The sequence below is a fragment of the Amphiura filiformis genome, chromosome 18 (genome assembly GCF_039555335.1).
Source record: "Amphiura filiformis chromosome 18, Afil_fr2py, whole genome shotgun sequence".
Lineage (NCBI taxonomy): Eukaryota > Metazoa > Echinodermata > Ophiuroidea > Amphilepidida > Amphiuridae > Amphiura > Amphiura filiformis.
This window is the reverse complement of record NC_092645.1, coordinates 62,982,730-63,003,567: the sequence shown is the minus strand read 5'-3', so window position 1 is coordinate 63,003,567 and position 20,838 is coordinate 62,982,730. Positions and strand designations below refer to the sequence as shown.

Sequence of the window (20,838 nt, the reverse complement as noted above, 5' to 3'; positions counted from 1 at the left end):
AACTAATTCCTCGAACTCCGCATTGTTCCGACTAACTCCATTAAGTCCGGATTGTTCCGATAACTCCAAATTAATCCGACTAATTCCGGATTATTCCGACTAATTCCGATAACTACGGATTGTTCCGACATATTCTGATAACTCCGGATTGTTCCGACTAATTCTGGTAACTCCGGATTGTTCCGACTAATTCCGGTAACTCCGGATTGTTCCGACTAATTCCGGTAACTCCGGATTGTTCCGACTAATTCCGGTAACTCCGGATTGTTCCGACTAATTTCGATAACTCCGGATTGTTCCGATTAATTTTGATAACTCCAAATTGTTCCGACTAATTTTAACTAACTGCGGATTGTTCCAAATAAATATTGCAATTCCGATAACTCCAATATCGGACTCCGAAATCGGAATTAATACCCTGTCGTGGGGCCTCTCGAGGAAAAAGTGCAATGGACATGTTTTCATTTTATGAAAATTGAGTATTTAACCCAAAATGGAGAATGGAACAATTTATTGGAAATCTGTTTTAACAGATTTGTTTGACATCTTTTTCTGCACTGTATTATACCTAAATTAAGAAATTTGATAAATATTCAAAGAAAATATAGGTCATCCAAAAAATGCTGATTTTTACACATTTTGGGGCAAAAAAGGAAAAATAAGCAAAAATATCAAAATCTGTTTTAACAACTTCATTCATCAAGTCATAACAAACGGCCTATATGCTTAATTTCTAATAAAATATTGAAATTGTGAAAAATATAGGTATTTATTGATTTTCATGTTTTTTCTTGCAAATATGCTAATAATATGCAAATTATGAAATTGCAAAATAAAGTTTCTACATAGCATACATCTTTCAAGTGTGATGTTCAAAATGACAGACATCAAAAAGAGATTCGATGAAATGTAAAGGTGTAGTAACAATTTTGGCATGGACTGTCTGGTTAGGCAAAGTACGGCAAGTTGAGCTGTATGGGAAAGTTTTCAAGCATCCACAGTGACATTGATTTAAAGGAAAATAGAGTGAAAGAAATGGGGACAATTTAAGCAGGTGAACAAGAAGGAAAGAGAAGATTCATCAGGGAATGGGAATATTATAGTAGAAAGGGAAAAGAAAAAGTAGCATGGAGAGAGAAAAAGGTGTAGCTACGGGAACGTAAAATGTGTTAAAACCCATGAGAACTACCTGCCGATTGGCCAAAAAGAAGTTTCCATTATCAATTGGACCAATCAGCAACATTGTTAGAATAATTTCACCACACAAAAAATTGGGGTGAATTATTTGTAAAGCTCCATTCTGATTGGTGATTAAAGTGAAGATATCATGTAATTGACCAATCAGAGGCAATGTTAGATCGGCAGGTAGTGCTCAGGGGTAAGGTGTTCTAAAGTTTAGACTTCTGTTGTATCTGGAGTGTGCCCTCGTAGTCGGCCAACCTTTCCGCGATCTTCTCGTAGTGGGTCAATCTCTCCAAGATCTTACCGGCGGAGCGTACAGCAAGGGCTACGCTGGTGAGGGTCGGGTTGCAGGCCGTACCGGTGGGGATGACACCATTACCACCCAGGCACAGATTGTCTATCCCCCACACACGGGAGTATTCGTCAACAACCGACGTACCGTCATCTTCCTTACCCATACGTATTGTACCCTGCAAATGTATACATAAATAAGCAAGATTATATAGCTGTTTATTGGGCGCAATGATGACATTTGTTCTTCAGCGAACATAATAGAAAAGTTATGGCTTTCTCCTTGCACCCGTTCATTCGTGCATTCATCGCAGCAAATCTACAATAATAGTTAGGGACTGTGCAATATGAGCCCCAGGGGTAAAATTTTCAAACGGCTTGCCAAAAATCGTTCCCCCCTCTCGATCGACCCTCCAAAAATCACTTGCCCCTCTCGGCATGCCAAGAAATTCTTGCCAAATGTTTGGGATCCCAATTCTTGCCAATTCTTGCCAAATGTTTGGGATCCCAATTCTTGCCAAATGTTTGGGATCCCAATTTGCAAACCTTAAATGATCTAGATACATGTTGCGAGCGCAGCGAGCCGGAAACTTTTTTGCATATTTAAGTGTTCCGTTCTGTTTTCCTATTTTTAGAACGTTTTATTTGACAGGCGCCCTAACAATATCTGCCAAAAATCGCTTGCCCCCTCTTGGCTTGCCAAAATTGATTGACCCCCTCGGCTCCCCTAAAATTCTTGCTCCTCAAATTTTACCCTTTCACCAGGGCTCATAATTATTGCACAGCCCTTAGACATTCCTTCGTATGTTCGACATCTTTGGTTCTATTTAAAATGAACATTTCTGCTTTATCTGCAAGTTCATTTCGTATTTGCAAAATATTAAATACTGACGTATACGTATTTAAAAAATCTCTATCTAGGCACATTTTCTTCTTATTTTAAATATCGGCAAAAGGTTTCCCTAGACAAACTAAGTTTTAAAAGCGCATTGACCTTTTGACCTCTCGACCCCCCGGATGCATTTAACTCTTAACGAGTACGCCGGATACGTTTTAAATTAGGGAAATCGGTGTTTCTAGAACAAAAACACACCATAACGTAATGTGGAAGTCGCTCGACCTTCCTAAAGTGGATATCTAGCCACAACCACCCCATCCTGATTCATTCGTCCAGCGACTACGCTCATTAGCCACGTCCATCTCGTTAATATTTTTGTATTTATATCTCTTATACTGTTCAGATATGCTAATTGACCACGCCCATGTCGTGAAAATTCATTAGCCTCTTGAATATTCATATATCCTTATTAGCCACGCCCACCTCATGAATATTCAGAAATGCTAATTAGCTACGCCCACCTCATTAGTATTAAGTGATGTCCCTATAAGCTACCCTACTACTGTGGGTGACTGACCGTGATATGCAGTGCGACGCCGTGTGGCACAAATTGAGGCAGAGATTCGGGTATGAATCCGCCAACGGCTGTGGCCGCCCGGATCATGTCCTTCATCATGGCGTTACTTTCCTCCTTTTCTTCATCCCTATAACATTACATAGAAAAAGGGATTTAAAATGTCGAGAAAGTTGATAGATTACTTAGGTTTTATATTTATCATCTATAACGTTCATCTTTCTGGCACGAATTCAACACACATTACAACTTCACGGCAACTTAGACGCAAAACATGCACCCTCTCCACGGTTGTTTGATGTGATCATTTATTAGTTTTTCAAACAAGACATCATGTACAACACAATTTTTAGGCTTAAACAGCTTAAAGCCGTATCATACTAATGTATACAGATGCTTTTGAGTCATTTTCAACTTTAATTTCCCCTTATTTACAACATTATTCACTTTCACAGCATTTTTAAAGCTTTTTCGGATATAAAATGTATCTATTTATGACAAGATTGGTGGCGCTATTTAGATACTGGAAATTACTCTTTCAGGCTTTTAATAAAAAATAATTCCTTTTATTTTTTGATGAAATATGTTTATAAAATTTCTTTGTTGCTTGTTTCACCTATTCCATCTGTTTAAATGGCAGTATTTATTACCTATACCTTAAAAATTAAGAAATATGATTTATGATAAATAGCGCCATCTATAGTTTGCATTTTCTTAATAATGAAGCCAATTCTATATAAATCAAACACCCAGCAAACACAAACACGTAAACACTTTTGGTTTTATTCAAAACGTTTTGATAACATTTAGATATCGGGTTATACTTTAACATTTAAATGACGGGTTAGATAAATGTAATGAAAACGCTCTTAAAACGTTTTATTTTATATGACTACAACAACATTTTGAAAATGTTGTCAGAATTGTTATTTAAAAAAGTTATTGGCAAAAATTTCGGCAAAATACGGAAAAATGTTGAAACGTTTTATACTCTCTATAACAACCCAACAATAAAACGTTTTCTGTAAAACGTTTTGTGGTGATTTTTTTCTATAGCACCATTTGGTATGTTATTACTAGTTTTCATTGTACGTTTAAAGTCTGCATTTTCATATAGTTTTTATGTTGTTAAAAATCACACCTAGTCTAGTTCTCTACGTTTAAAGCTGTTTAAGTCCAATTTAAATAAAAAATCAAAATATTTACGTCAGAGTGACATTGAAGGTGGGTTGAGGCATCCCCATGCTGTCCTTGATAGATTCAGAAAATGTGACGTAGTTTTCAAAACGTGGCTTCAGTATACTAAACCATCGGAAGTCAACGACAGTTCGGCTGTCGATGTGTGGATCGAGATCTCCATAGTGAAATGCATCGCGGTGCACAACACAATGCCACGGTCGTCCTGCTGATACTGGAATGTATAACTAGAAAAACACGATCAATGCATGTATAAATATATATAAAAACATTGGCAAAAGATTGTACCACAATGTAATGTATCGGATGTTTGGAAAATTAGCCAAAAAATTATGTTGCGGTATGTGTCGGGGTGTGGGTGTGTGTGGGTGTGTGTGTGTGTGTGTGGGGGGGGGGTGTTGGTGTATTGCCCGTAAGTGTGTGAATATAATACGAATAGACAAAAACACCCGAAAAAATACACACAGGACTGCTTTGTTATTATATCACTAGGTGGCAAGGTGATCGCGTCCCCAAAGGCATAGCTCAATGACCCATATCTAACAAACAAAGCTCACATTTTAACCTCAAGTTGTGGAGCATGAGTTTTGATACCCAATATAGCCCAAGATCATTCTTTACAATTACCGAATATGGTGCAACTTGCTAGACTTGAGTCCAGTCCTCGTTTACGGAGTTTAGGATTAGGGTTTAGGGTTAGGGTAGGGCAGTCTTGTAGTAAGACTAGTAGAGTTGCACCATATTCGGCAATCGATCCTCTTTGAGTGTAGAAGCATACCGGAGTTAAGGAATTGTGTCCTAGAGATTGTTATGCTACAGATCCTAGTGTGTTCAAAGGTCATTCTTTGAGTGTAGACGCATATTGGGTTTAAGGAACTGTGTCCTAAAGATTGCCATGTTAGATATCCTAGTGTGTGTTCAGGTCATAAGTATATTGGGGTTAAGGAACTTTGTCCTAGAGATTGTTATGCTAGAGATCCTAGTAAGTGTAAAGGTCATTATTTGAGTGTAGACTCAGTGGTTTAAGGAACTGTGCCCTAGAGATTGCCATGTTAGAGATCCTAGTCTGTGTAAATGTCATTCTTTGAGTGTAGAAGCATATTGGGGTTAAGGAACTTTGTCCTAGAGATTGACATGATAGAGATCCTAGTGTGTATAAAGGTCATTATTTAGTGTAGACGCATATTGGATTTAAGGAACTGTGTCCTAGAGATTGTCATGTTTGAGATCCTAGTGTGTGTAAAGGTCATTCTTTGAGTGTAGAAGCATATTAGGGTTAAGGAACTGCGTCCTAGGGATTGTCATGTTTGAGATCCTAGTGTGTGTTCAGGTCATTCGTTGAGTGCAGGAGCATACCGGGGTTAAGGAACCTTGTCCTAGAGATTGAGATCCTATTATGCTAATATTCACACCTGAGGGTCAGGATCGGAGAATTTGAAGGGCAGCGGATCCAGCGGGTATTTCTCGTGGTGTTTTTTGCACCATCAGCAAATCGTGAGTCGGTCCACACACTGTCAACAAGGCTCTGATTCAACACCACCTGTAATTAGAATTGATTGACGATGATATAAGGGATGGAATCAAAACTCGACCGCCGGTTGAACGGCGGTTCGGCAGTTGAATCGCGGTTCATTGTTTAGAATAGAAATCGGGTCCAACCGGACGGAACCGGTGGACGACCGCCGGTCGAGTTTTGATTTCATCCCTAAGTAATGTAGTCCTTCTTGTCAATGGGCTATTACAATTGAAAGGGCCTTAAATCTCATATTTTATATCCCAAACAGGGGATGTAGATATCAAATGGAATAACGCCTTAAATGACAATAATATAAGGTATGTAGTCCCCGGGGTGGCACTTAACACAAATTACCATACGGGTATGCTCCCCCGGAAAGACCCCCCTTTTTGGATTTCGGAGATCCGAAAGACCTTCTATATTTGACCCAAATACAGCTCCGAAAGACCCCTGATTTTGGTAATTTCAGCTCTAAAGGGTATTTTCAGGCGATGTTAACCAGAAAGCTAAGAAAGACCCATGATTTTGACTTCTCCAAAAGTCCCCATTTTACTTGTTCGCAGCTCCAAAAGACCTCCTTTTACCGGTACGCTGTCAGCTCCCAAAGACCCACCACCTCAAAATTCCGGGGGAGCATATCCACCAAAATATTTTGATGTGGCCCCCGGTTGTAGTCGTACATTAAAGAATAATAGGATACAAAGCAAAAGATCGATCCTATAAAGTTCGTCCTATATACGAAACTAGTTTCGTTTCTCGGCCGACCCCCTCCCTCCCTGCCAGAAACGTAATCATGAAATGTTGAAAATTTGCCGGGACTCTTATACTTTACATGGAATTAAACTAGATAATGGACATAATAGGTTACTCCTATATAAATGTAGTAACGCTGTGGAGGGTAAATAAAGTTCCGACATTTCCACAAAAATGAAGACCTTAGTCTTACACTTTCTAACATAATGACAAAAACATCAAAAATATCTTGATAACTAATTGAACCATAACTTTGAACATCTTGATCCGCCATTGTCTGGAAAAAGGGATTCTAAAACACAACATGTTATGATGTGTACGATGTATACGTACGACTGGGATGTTGATTATCAATGCATCTCAAACTTAGACTGGAGATTCCGAGTCTGAGATTCGTCAGTAATCATGGTAATCATCAGTCCTGTTTAGAAATCAGTCTCGTTTTACCTGAGCGAATCCGCATGGTTGTTCTGATAGATAATGGCCGAGAGCCTTTGGTCGGATTCCGGAATTAAAGAGAATTTGTGGTGTCAAGATAGCACCAGCAGTCAGCACGAATTGATTCGCATGTACACGGACACACTGGTCTTTCTGCAGATCACGCACTATGGCATAGTCTATCTTATCTCCATCAGATGTTAATACCAACTTCTCAACTAAATGTTCAGCCTGTATGTATTTATATAAGATAGAGGGAGTGAGATTAAAGATCAAGTACCAAAGTACCATCACTCCGATGATGGCCTTCGACCAAGATGGATGAAACTGTCAGATCAGTAAAATATAATTGGTTTTGGCAAGAAGAACATTCTGTTAACAACTATTGAATGTTTATGAGTACAATGGTAAGAATATTTTCATTAGGTGAAATAGGGACTGTTGCATTCACAGAGGCTTTGAACGAATAAAAATAATCAATATTTGTGACCGTTCACGGCGAATGAGCCGTAAATTCCTCCCCGGTCAATTTTGTTTTATTTCGTGTTTAAAAATAAACATCATAAACTTAAAATGGTATATCATTTGACTTCAAACGATATCCAGAAGCGGGGTTATGGTTTGTTAAACTTTGCTCCTTCAACAAAATAATAGCTTTTTTGTTTCTACATGTGTCTCTTTTTCCACATTGCTGGCAATAAATATCAAACAGTCATAATTGGCGGTCATTTCAAATCATCCCGAAGTCAACGAGGTTTAAGAAAGTTCTCTCATTGTTAATTGTTGGTTATGCATACCTATACAAAATACAATGCCTGGTAACCCACCACCAGGAATAATAGACAAAGGGATAGGCATCCTAGTCTGCTGCCCTCTTTCGAAATATGTATCCTAGGTCTCACAATAGGCGGATTAGCGGCCATTTTGTCTTCGACATCACGTGTCCTTATATTTTAGTACACAAATATATAAGTTAACAGGTTTACTATTTTAAAATTATATTTTGAGTATACAATATATTCTGTGAGTAAATAGATCAAATGACGATGATTGTTTAGGTATTATATGCTTGATAGAATTAAACTGTTTGACCAGCTAGTATTCTCCTCCGCCGTCAGTGTGATTCCAGTCACTCCACGTACCGTGTTGCGAAGGTGGAGGAGTCTAAAGCTGTATTGACGAACACGCATGCGTTAAAAATATGTAGCCTAGGTCGAACAATAGCGTGACGTAGTTTCCGGCATTGTTCCTATGCACTTTCACCCTCCTGCCACCACCTGAACAGGATTTAGCAAAAGCAAACAAAGACCAGAGCTATTAAAAGTTCTATAGCCATCTAAGGTAGAAGCTTATTATCCACTTCAACAATAGGATAATTGTTCAGTGTTTCACTATAAAAATGAGATCGATGTCGGGCCAGCTTAAGTTACCGATGAATACGACCTTCGTACACATTTTACACCGTAACTCAGAATACAATTTATGGAATTTACGGCTCATTTGTGCTGCCGGGTCACATTTGTGCTAATATATCTCATGTATAAATTCCTTTTCTTCCACTTAAGGCGTGGGGTATGAACGTATGGACAGTATTTATTTTGGGACATTAGAGCGCATCAGACATATCGAATTGCATTCTGAATACGAAGACTATCATTCTGATATCAAATAATTTTGATTTTTTGAAATTCGCAATTTAATACACATTTTATGGCAAATCATTAAAAATTGATATTTTTGATATTTAACAGTACTTGAAGTAAACTTTATAAATCTGATGATTTATACTTAAAGTCTATGTAGGTGGGATGAAAAGCCGACGATCAATTGAAAATTTTGACCTTTCGTATTGAAGATATGGATTTTTTTTCCCAAAACACCAAAAAAATAGGTCTTTTTGGGAAAAAATCCATATCTTCAATATGAAAAGTCAAAATTTTCAATTGACCGTCGGCTTTTCCTCCCTGCTACATACACTTTAAGAATATATCATTAGATTTATATAATTTACTTCGAGGACTGTTATATATCAAAAATTTGAAAAATATCAAATTTTTATTATTTGTCATAAAATTTGTATTATATTGTAATTTTCAAAAAATGAAAATTATTTGATATCAGAAAGACATGCTTCGTATTCAGAATGCAATTCGATAGGTCTGAGGTGCTCTCATGTCCTACAAAAAATACTGTCGAAATGCAATAAACGCTCATTTTAGATCCCTTAATATTATAAATCATCAGAAAAACTAAATAAATTGAAAAATATATAGAGTGTATTCATTTTAGAAGCAGCACCAACGCCTTAAATAGGCGAGTCGAGGTGGTCACCGTGCTCGTTATACGCTCGCGTTTGTCAGCGTTGCCAAGGTAGCTGCACGTGAGTGCAATGGAAAATGGAATATAGCGCGGAGTGCAATAGTCTTTTTCTAAAAATGGCAAAAATATTTTGACCAATCAAATGAAAAGAATCTTTGTATGAGTTATATAATTATTAATATTTCTAACAAAACATTGCATTATTTTCAATTCTAGACCTTTAAAATACCAACAGCTATCACACTAATATATTTTAGTTATTTTTAACTGAGATTTTCTCTTTATCAAATTTTTCATCTCTTTCTGCCTTTCTGTGCATATTTTTATTCTTTTATTCTATAAACTGTAAATTGAGGGCGCTATTTACGTATATTTTTGATTTAATTTTATAATATGAATTACTCCTTTCATTTCATGATAAAAAGTAGTTTGAAAATTTCCTTGCTCTATGTTACTCATGTTTATGTTTTAATACCATTATACAAGTGTCTACCTCTTGTAAAAATGTAAACAAGACTTAAGATATATAGCGCCATCAGTGTTCGACTTTGCTTAAAAATAAATACAGTTATACATGCCATCAAACAACCGTGAATTTCAGCAAAGAATATTTCCACCCAGTACACCATGTGAAATCGACAGACTATTGGATCAACTTGCAGGTTGCGGATGTTGCAATACTATTGTGTAGTGTGTGTATTAAGAAGGGATAATTTACCTTAAGAGTGAAACGTGACTTGCATTCTGAATCGTCAAGTAAGGGACCAAATATGTCGTCACTTCCGGTCCAGTGCATGAATTCTGGGTTTTCCTTTAAACGGTAGCCAGCAAAAGCCATGTTCTGAGGACGATCTTCTCCTTTTAATTTAGGATATTCTGCCTAATTGTGTTATGGATGAAAAAACCAACACAAAATAAGTTTTGAATGTAATGCAAAACATATATGATCAATTAGGTTGTCAATTTGAGAAGGTGATATCAATAAACTTAGGGCAATATTATATGATATTGTATAGTTAATAGAGACAGTTTTAGCTAGCACCTGTGTGCGATCAAGTCATGGATCATTTTGTCAATGTTATTACTCTTTTACAGATGTCTACTTTATAAACATCTCAAAAAAGTAACTAACCCCCCTTTCTCTACTTCCAACGCATTTTACAGATTTTGAATACAATCGCCCGTTTTTGAATAATGGTCATTATTTAAGGAGGGTTAGTTACTTTTGTTGAGATGTTTACATTTCAATCACACGATGCTATTCTAACGCTATCCCCAGAGTTCGCCATCTTGAATCCACCTGTATAAACACCTGTATTATTCTAAAAACTAATAAAGACCCACGTTCTTAGGAAATAGAATGAATAAAACACTACTAATAAAATAATCCAACGCATCATTACGATATTTCGGATATAGAAGGGTATCGGACATCCGCTGTTTACGGGTTTGTTTTAAAGGTCATCGGAGGTTAAAGGTCATGGAGGGTTTAGATTTCTAACTTCGGCCGATCGGGCTCAACTTGGTGGGTGGAATCGTCGATTAGGCTTAAACTTATTAAAGTAATTATCCATATCACGGGACGGGAGTATGAACACAATCAAACCGAGGTAATTCGAGGTGAAAGGTCATAATGGTGTCAACCAATTGGGCTTAAACGTGGTAAAAAGAATCTTCAATATGATGGGAATATGTCAAAATGTCAAAGGGTCATCAGGGGTCAAACAGTATCGCTATCATGTTGCTGGTGTTCTCACCAATACAAGTGCCCTCACTACTGCCCTCACAGCTACAGCTCCAGGGTTTAGTGATTAATGCTAATGTTTAAATATAGTCGCCATTTTAAAATGGCAAGCTCAATAACCTGTAGTTTTTCCTTGACAATCGTGTTCCTGACAGAGTGTTGGAAATTATCTCTGCTTGTCATGAGCAACTTTTCAGCTTCGTCATATAGTGATGACCACTCCTCCCCGGAGATGATGTCTGACCTCTCCATGGTTGGATGAGGACGTGGTGTCATGCAGGTCCAGTGAGTCCCCATCCCACCCACAGCATAGCATACTGCAGCACCATCTAGGTTCACAAATGGGTCCTGCTCCGGGTTTAGGTTATTCCGCATATAGCTGTAGTTTTTTCAGTAGTTTAAAGAAAAAATATTATCGATTAGATTTTGTTTTCGTGTAATATGTCGTTATAAAGGCTAAACTGCGGCTTCATTCCAGAGTGGCGTAATGTTTGTTTTTGTCTTTTTTGTTTGTTTTTTGAAAATGGGCACATTATTTGTTTAGTGATGTTCTCTTAGTTCATTTTGTTCAGCAGCCAAAATTAGCTAACTAATTAATAATTAATTATTTAAATTTGGTGTATGATTACAAAATGAAATATTGTGTTTTCTATAGTGGCATATCCACCTCACGTCATTATTTACCTTTTAGAATAGTAAACATATTATACAAATATATATTGCCATGAGAGGTTCTGGTTAAAACTATGGGTCGAGGTGAGATCAATAGTACTATTTTCCTGAGGGCGCAGCCCCTTAGGAAAATAGTACTAATAATTGATCTCAACGAGGGACCATAGTTTTAACCAGAACTTCGAATAAAGGCAGTATATATTTGTTTTATATACTTCATTAATATGTTCTTTGTTCATTGATTGGTTAAAAGAAAATTATTTGACGTTTTGACTCTCCAGCTTCTATCCTGAGTGAACAGCACAACCAATTTATGCACCTATATTTTGCCCTTCAAAAAATCGAATAGGCTAAAATCGGGCTAACCAATTACAGCAGCGCGAAATCACGCTATGGCAGTTTCGCGTGCGTGAACTGTTCCGTCGCATCGAATGCGCGCACGCGGAAAGCATGGTCAAAAGTACTATCTACGGCTCATCTGGGACATTGAAAATACTATTTACGGCTTAGAGGTACTATTTACGGATAGGGATACTGATGGTAGAACTATTTTGGTCATGTGATCGACTTTTAACCAATCAATGAACAAGAATATATTAATGAAGTATATAATAAGAAATATTGGCAAATGAAAAACATGAAATAATGTCAAACATAACAACACTATCATACCCCGCATGATCATTGGTGTTCGCTTTGAATGCTATTGGAGCAAGCGTCGGAGTTACCCCGTTACTCGTCGGTACTGACGCTGTTAGGAGATGCGACGCCACCACCGGGGTAAATTTGTCAATGTTGCGCTGATAATATGCTGAGTTCTTCATGTGTGCCCCTGGTCTCTTAGAGTGATATGCCCCTGCTTCCAGCATACACACCGAACGCCCACCCTCAACCAATTTTCGAGCAAAGGTAGCCCCGACGGGTCCACTTCCGATGACCAGGACGTCATGATGCTGTGAAATGAGCTGGTCCATTCTGTGTAATAAATATGAAAAATGAATAGTGAATAATTAATTATTAAGCCTTAAATATCTGAAAAACAAAACAAAATGTATTACAATGAAAATTTGTATAGTATTTTCCTTCTGTGGTCGTTGACCTTATACGGTCCACTGAATCGTAAATATATCACACTTTTAGCATGTCTAGTGTATTGTTAAATTAATACTATCGCCGTCTGTTGATTTGCCTTTGTTTATTTGACTTCTGTTTCTACAGGTGGAATGTGAGTAAACACAAGCAACTTGCAACTGTATGTAGATTCGCATAATGTGACAATTTACATGGCCAATTCAATTAATTTGATTCACCAATCATCAAAAGAATAAAGCCAAGCCAGATATACATATTTTAAAATAATTGTAAAGATATTTAAAAACATTTCACAAAAACAATTCAAAAAACATCTTTTTGAATTGGTAGCATATGCCATAGACTTTGTGTTGCGGTCATTTCGATCGTGGTGCAGAACTCAAAAGCGTGATCCATAGTGATAATCGGATTACACGAATAGAGGCTGGTCATTTGTAGCTTATATCGACCTAGAGCTATCGACCTCCATTGTTACAGGTTGGTCGATATGTGGGGTTGTGGGCGACATTTTAAATTGTTCTGATCTCCGCAGTGTCTATCTAGAACTTCTTATTTTAAACTGTTGTGATTTGGTAGTTCACAGCATCTTACGAATGGTAGTGAGCTTTGGCAAAAACTGCATTGCTCAATTCATAGCGAGCGTGTAAAAGAATTAAAATATCACAGATATATTTATAGGTGCTGCGGTTCTTGAGTTACTTTGTAAAGATGTCGGAAACAACAACACTTTTGTAAAACGTACATAACTCATTAACAACAATAAATTAAGCAAGTTTGCAAAGTATACGATTTGTAGAATGAACTTTTGCAAAACATCAAGGTGTTAATTTTCAATAATATATTGATCTAGATCGACCTAAATCTAGATCTATATATCGACCAACAATACCTCGTCTACCCTTAAGGGGGTACTACACCCATTGATTTTTTTTTGCATTTTTTTGCATTTTGTGAAGAAATTACAAAAAAATTGGACAAAGTGGTATGCAAAATGAAGGGGCAAATCTTCTCGTTTTATTGGTGGCATCGGTATCAATGTAGCTTACATGCTTTTGAAGATAGAAGCCAAAAGGAGGTACATCACTGATGATTTAAATTCACTTCATGTTGGAAAGCTTACTATCAACGGATTTCGTTAAAATTTTGGATATGTGTGGCTAACAGAGTAGGGAAATAATGTTGATATGTAAAATGGGAATAAGTGGTCCCTGATTTCTTTTACGACTTCATGAACTTGGTACTCCACAACTATCAAAAAACGAACCGGTTAAAATGCTTCTATTTTCAATGTCGAGCTATATTTTGTATTTTGAACTTGCAACACTATGTCACTGAAACTTAATTAAGCCATAGGTAACAGGTTACCACAACCACACTACAGCAATGTTGAAAAAGATTGTATTTTTTGTCACCTATACCACCATATTAGGTAGTTTTCCGTAAGCTTCATTTTTGTGATTTTGGTAACTATTTTATATTTATTTGCCCAATCCAATTCAACTAGGCAATCTAAATTGTACTCACCATTTACATCCCAAGGTATTTTAGTATATCCACCTCACACATTTCCATTATATATCCAGTAACAGACAAAATATCAAAATTGATGCCTCATTATGACATGTATGATATCACAGACTATCACATGTATTCAAAATTGATGCCTGAATTTGACCTGAACCAATTGACCTATAACCTGACCTTTGATGACCTTATAGCCTTTTTTAATCTCTTTTCCTAACAACATATTATAGAAGATACATACATGGTGTAGTATTCAATTGTCTATGTGGAAGAGATTATTTAGGCCTATTTAATTTATTCAGTGTTATAATCAGTGAGTATATTTCTATAGATAGTATAACAAAGGATTTAATGTATTCTATTCATGTATTCTACTTGGACATGTTCAATAGAATAAATTATCATGGTTTGTTATGAAACACACATCTCAGTTACCAGGATACAGTAAACAAAAAAATATATAGGGCTAAAATGATTTTCTAAAATGGTTTAAAACCACTTTTTATGTAGAGATATTTTATAAGTTCAGGACATGAGATGATGAACATATTTATATACTTTATAAATTTGCAACAAAAAAAAGAAGATAGGTACTGATGAAAATCAGGGTATTAAATCGCCTTAAACAGAATATCTAGCTAATGGTGCTTAAGATATGACCAGTAGTAGTCGAAAGCACCATTCACTCTACAAAAACGAAAACGTATTAGTTGTGTGAAAGTAGTATTTCTAGTATTTGAGCGTATACTTACTACCCCCTCCCTATTCGAGTCTCCCGTGCAAGTATTATCTAAAAATACATTATTTATAGGCGACGAAAAAAGAAAACCCTGTTCTACGGGCCCGACCGACCCAGATTTTGAACAAATTGGGAAAAAATTTCGGAAATTTATGGAACAAATTTTTTTTTGTATTTTCTCAAATTGTAAATTATTTACAGATTTTGGTGATTTCTGGCGTCATTTCAAAAAAAAAAAGAGAGAGAAAAAAAAAAAAAAAAAGAAGAAGAAGAAAAAAAGGCCGATCGACCGACCCTACTTGAAAGGTCCGTCCGTCCGTAGAACAGGGTTTCTTTTTTTCGTCGCCTTAGCGTGCAGGCTTTATATAATTTGGCCCGGGGTATCCCTAAGAAATGGTGTGCAGGGGATACTTAAAGGTTTTGTTTTTGAAATTGTTTCGGGTATATTAATGACCCCTGATTTCTGTGATGGTATTGAGATGGACTGTTGAGAATGTCGTCCTTTAATAACAGGTATAATGATGGGTCACCGTTTCAGTAAAAATGGTATAGATATGGGATAGTTAACTGATACAAGCGAAGTATAGTAATCGGGTGTTTTTGCACTACGCAGGTATAGAGATGGTCATCATACTGTAGTCTACTTTTAGCACCCCGTTCAAATATTGTCCAAGAACCCCACCCCACCCCGGGTAATTTGAGCTATAAAGGATAGTTCGTAAAATATAACGCACAGGCGAAGAATACATAACGGTGAATGTAACACTATGAACCTTAAGAGCCTCATCTCAATGGCATAGTCTAATAACCTCAATTACATAATCATAGTGCAAAATTTGACCTCAAATTGCAGAGTATGAGCTTTTGTACCCAAATCTTCAAAGGTCATTCAATGAATGTACAAATGTTTTGGGGTTCTTAAAAGAACTGTTCTCCTGATAGATGAGATTGTTGTGGAACTTAGTGTAAAGGGCACTACACGTTTAACGTTTATATTATAGATAATAAATAATCATATTTACATTTACCTGGTTTTGAATATCAATTTCTTCGATCATCAACGTCACGTGTATTTCCTAGCTACGTCTATATAATTTCCTTCTCTGTGGCATACAGTAAGACAGGTGCGGTGTGTTTAAAGTCTTGTCAATTTTTACAGCATTTTAAGTTCCACCAATGTTTCACTTACATAAAAATGTGAACACTGTCAGTAATCTATAGACACATACTCATCTGCCAAGGCACAGGTCTTTAACTCCAATATGTTTGTCATAGAACGACCTTTCAAAATGTGGGTACCAAAACTCATACTCTGCAACTTGAGGTCAAATGCTGTGCTTTGGTTGTCAAATAAAGAGCGATGAACTATGTCGTTGGGCATGAACCTGTCTATCATTGTGATCACTTCAGAGCAAGGTATAAAAAACATAATGCTTAATGCTCTGCGTACTAGCCAAAGTCCAAGTTTTACGATAATTGTCTCAAAATATCATGAGCTATCTTAAGAACCACTAAGCCAATACTAGTCTTGTTTGTACTCAATTTAATGCATTTTTCATGCTGATTCCAAACATGGTCATGTAAATCTACAATTCTGAAATAATTTTGAATTTTTAAAAAATACTTGAAATTTGTCGTCTGCAGTCGACAGAGAGTGGAGAGTTAACACAATAGAAAGCGTAAGAGTAAATCCATAACCATCGGTCATTGCCACTGAGTGAGTGAATTGTCCAATTATAGCAGTAATTATCAGTGGTGCGATCACATATTGCGCTACCATGCACGTAAAAATAACCAGAAAAAAAAAAATAATTAAAAATATTTTCCTGCAACATCATAACCTTGAGAAAGATTTTTAGATATATTTTGTTGTAAGTATATGTTATTTTAAGATATAATGTTTATTTTAAGACGTCTATATATCTCCAATGTGTTTTGATTTTAATCGGACAGGTGCATGTACTGTGTAAGAGGCTATGTACCAGCTGTATCAAAATGATTGGTATAATTATCATTGATGAGGGCTAAATCTCACACATCAAAATTCAACATAATATCTAAATAATTTGTAAACACGATCAAATCTAAAACACTAAAATATAATCTTTCAAAATAATTTTTTATGGATAAAATTCCTCTACGATGTGTTGAGGTAAACAATTGTCCGCCCAAAGGTAGACAATTGTCTTCATTGTCCGCCCAAAGGTAGAAAATTGTCTTAATTGTCCGCCCAAAGGTAGACAATTGTCTTAATTGTCCGCCCAAAGGTAGACAATTGTCTTAATTGGCCGCCCAAAGGTAGACAATTGTCTTAATTGTCCGCCCGAAGGTAGACAATTGTCTTAATTGACTGCCCAAAGGTAGACAATTGTTGTCCGCCCAAAGGTAGACAATTGTCTTAATTGTCCGCCCAAAGGTAGACAATTGTCTTAATTGTCCGCCCAAAGGTAGACAATTGTCTTAATTGCCCGCCCAAAGGTAGACAATTGTCTTAATTGTCCGCCCAAAGGTAGACAATAGTCTGCACAAACTTTGAAGATTTCATAATAACATTTTCCATAAAAACTCATTTGTTTTAGACTTTATAATGTTTATTGTATAACGTGTCATAAACTATAAAAGTATCCGAACACTTAAAAAAAGCCATTTCTTAATGACACTAAAACTAAATCCTATTTATGGATTTCATGAAAAATAAAGATATACCAGGCATCGATGGTCGATCGAAAGATTGAACTAATACTATTGCCTCATTTATGTTCAAATTACAGTTTCATACAAAACTTACCTGGACTTCTATTTTGAATATGCTCATCAATTCCTTCTTTCGTAAACATCAAGTATATTTCTTACATGTATTGTGGCAACATATTGAAACCTATACCCACTGTGTGGGAAATTAAGATCGCGTCTTTCATTGGGGGCGTATGGATTTCATCCGGAATAGCCAAAGGTCAATTTCATCATGTTCACTGCACATATTTTCTATAGTTCACTGCACATAACAGTCTTTATAACTGTCTTACAGTTTTACAGGGGGTGTATGAATTTCAACTTGAATAGCAACTGATCAATGCCATTTCCCTTCGCATGTTTTCTGTAGTGTTTATGCATAGACCCTGGAAATTTCCAGGGTCTATGGTTTATGTTTAGTTCATTGCACATGTTTTATAACTGACCTTGGATGTTGTCAAACCACGGTCAATTGAATCATAGACCCTGTTTTGTGGTTAAACAAAATACAAAGGGACCGTTCACAAAAACTTGTAAGGGGGGCTGATGCACAAAGGGGGCGGGGGGGGGCTGAAAATGTTTGACCCTCCTAAGGGGGGGGCCTGAAAAAATGGGGAAATTGAGTTTATATGCTTTTCTATGGGGTTGACCGATAATTTTCATGTCAAAAAGGGGGGCCCTGAAATTTTCGAGGTCTGTAAAGGGGGGGGGGGACCCGAAAAATTTTAGCGATAAAATTTTTTTGCATCAGGCCCCAAATCAGGGATGATGTTAATGTAATTGCCTGCAAGCTAGTCATAGGCTTCAACATAAAAAGTTCAAAGTTTTGAGATATTTTCTCAAAATATCAAGAGCTATCGTAGCTTACGAATCAACTTGTTTAAGTACTCATTTTAATGCATTTTTCATGCAGATTCATGGTCATGAAAATTTCCAATGTTGAATTAAAAAAAAAATTGTCGTCTGCAGTCGCATGTAGAGAGTTTTAATCATTCTTTATCAATAAAAAAACACACAAAGAATGTACAGAAGAACCAAGGACATGGTGAGCAAGGCAGAAATGAGAAAAGAGCTCAGCATTTTTAGCTATTTCCTTCAATCAGATTAATTTTATTTCCATCAAAAATTACTACAAAATACAATAATTATAAAAAGTACAACACGATGGAGGAGGTACAACGATAAGCGAAGCCTGTAAATGCTGCACCCCCTGTATAATTAAATTACACAAATTAAAACAGAACAAAAACAAAACGAGGATCTGTAGCCAAAATTTTTTAAACACAAATATAATGAATCAATCAATTTAAATATAATATTGTACTAGTATTTAACATTAACATATAGTAAATTACAAACACTGATATAAAGCATAAAAGCAATGATAAACAACTTGGGTGCAATTTTCCCAGACATCATTGTGCCGCTCATTAGCAGTATTATGTTAAGCAGGTAACTCCAGTGTTCGAAATATGCCTCAAAAAGTTACAGGCCAGGCGGCCCTGTAACTCTGAAAAGTTACAGGCCCGGGTGAAAAGTTACCGGCCAAAACTGTTTAGAGCTTTGAAACGGGAAATTATATGCAGGGACACATATCAACATATTTCCGTCAAGTTACACAAGTTCAATATCCAACTAACACAAAACGTTTTTAAAACGTTTTAAACAGGTTATATTTTGGGTTTTGGTAAAAACGTTTTTTACATTAAATGTCGGGTTATATAAAGTTCATGAAAACGATTTAAAACGTTTAGTATGAAAACATACTACAGTATTTTCAAAATGTTTACAAATGTTATTGAAAATGATTTTTGCAAACAAGTTATCAAAAATGTTTATGAATGTTATGAAAAGGTTTTAAACCCTTTATATAACCCGACACATTTTAAACATTTTCTGGCAACCTATTCTAAACTTTTGCGAATGATGTCGAAAACGTTTTGTGTTTGCTGGGTAGTGATGTCTTAAACCAAGGAATTATTTGTCATGCATATTTAAAATGAACTGTATAATTATAATTCTGAATAGGTACTTTAGGGACGTGTCTACTACGGGTTGTTTTACCCCAGTTCCCCGGGAACTTGTCCCATGCAGCTAAAGTGGCAACTGAAACAAATCTTTAAACATGGGTCCCGATTTGAGAAAATTTGGTCAAAAACTGTCTAATCAGCCGTTTTTAGGTAAAAAAAAGATCAAACATGGGTCCAGATTTGAGAAATAAGATGGTCAAAAACGGTCGAATCAGCCATTTTTTTAGGTTTAAAAATCCGTATAAATACTGGTAGAAGTTTCAGAGTTCCATCGGCACACCCTGTCAAATGTCAAAATGTAACTCAGGTAAGCCCCTCCATCGTTAACTTCTTACATAATTAAGTTATGATCAATATTTCTGATGTCAGAGACTGTAGCGTCCAACTCAGGCTGTTCAAAACGGGCATCTCGTTACTATGACGAAATACGTTGATACTAATTCAAAATGCACAGAATAAAACTTAGGCTGGTAGAAGCGGTGGTTAAACCGTTGAAATGTTTCTGGCAAGACCGGGACTGACTTGTTTCGGGTTGAAACTTCGTAACTGATTTAATAAATAATGACAGATAGACGATACATTATTCACGAATCATGAAAAACTAAAACTTTGAGCTTTAAAAAGTTACCGGCCAGCCTGGCCGGCAACTCGACCGCTAGTCAGGAAAGTTACCGGCCAGGCCAAAAAGTTACAGGCCAATGGCCGGCTGACCGGCCCTATTTCGAACGCTGGGTAACTCTCACCTGGCTATAAGAATTGGATTCCTCAACAGTGTATGACGGATTTTAATGATTTTGATCCAGCAACAAGTTTTAAGTAATTTTAATTGCGATAAGAACTAAATATGGTCCAGCCGTGACCTTGAAATGAATTCTGATGACCTTGAGATGACATTGGACAAAGTCGTGTTTTTATTAATTTCGTGAAGTATAGTTTCATAATAATCAATCTAATAACAATGTAACAAATGACCTTCATCGTAGTATTTTGAATCATATATGATCATCACATCATATTAATTTTCTTTTAAATTGGACAAACTTTAGAATTTTACCCCTTTTGATCCCAAAACAGACCCTGATCCCATGCATAAGCCAAATCTGAGTACAATCCTAAAACAATCATGCTGGAGCCCTCTTGGCATTATTCTGATGACCACTGCAGTTAATATGCAGGTGATTCTCAGTAATCAAACC

The 20,838-nt window shown here is 36.4% G+C and overlaps 1 protein-coding gene across 1 annotated transcript; it reads right to left on the bottom strand.

Annotated features, from left to right (window-relative positions):
* Nucleotides 1-1,388: 1,388 nt before the first annotated feature.
* LOC140139291 (uncharacterized) lies at nt 1,389-17,771 on the bottom strand. Its single transcript, XM_072161072.1, has 8 exons — nt 17,668-17,771; nt 12,197-12,499; nt 10,973-11,231; nt 9,827-9,988; nt 6,799-7,020; nt 5,495-5,622; nt 2,889-3,015; nt 1,389-1,652 (listed from the first exon to the last, which is right to left on the bottom strand). The coding sequence occupies exons 2-8, from the start codon at nt 12,496-12,498 to the stop codon at nt 1,389-1,391; spliced, it is 1,464 nt and encodes a 487-aa protein (XP_072017173.1). The 5' UTR covers nt 12,499; nt 17,668-17,771.
* Between the last annotated feature and the right edge of the window lie 3,067 nt (nt 17,772-20,838).

What these genes read in the sequence shown, in the direction of transcription:
- LOC140139291 (XM_072161072.1), bottom strand. Translation starts at nt 12,498, where the DNA reads ATGGACCAGCTCATTTCACAGCATCATGACGTCCTGGTCATCGGAAGT. An exon ending in AGTCACGTTTCACTCTTAAG is followed by an intron (nt 7,021 to 9,826) that starts GTAAATTATCCC and finishes AAATACATACAG; the next exon opens with GCTGAACATTTAGTTGAGAA. An exon ending in TCTCCGATCCTGACCCTCAG is followed by an intron (nt 3,016 to 5,494) that starts GTGTGAATATTA and finishes GTAATGTTATAG; the next exon opens with GGATGAAGAAAAGGAGGAAA.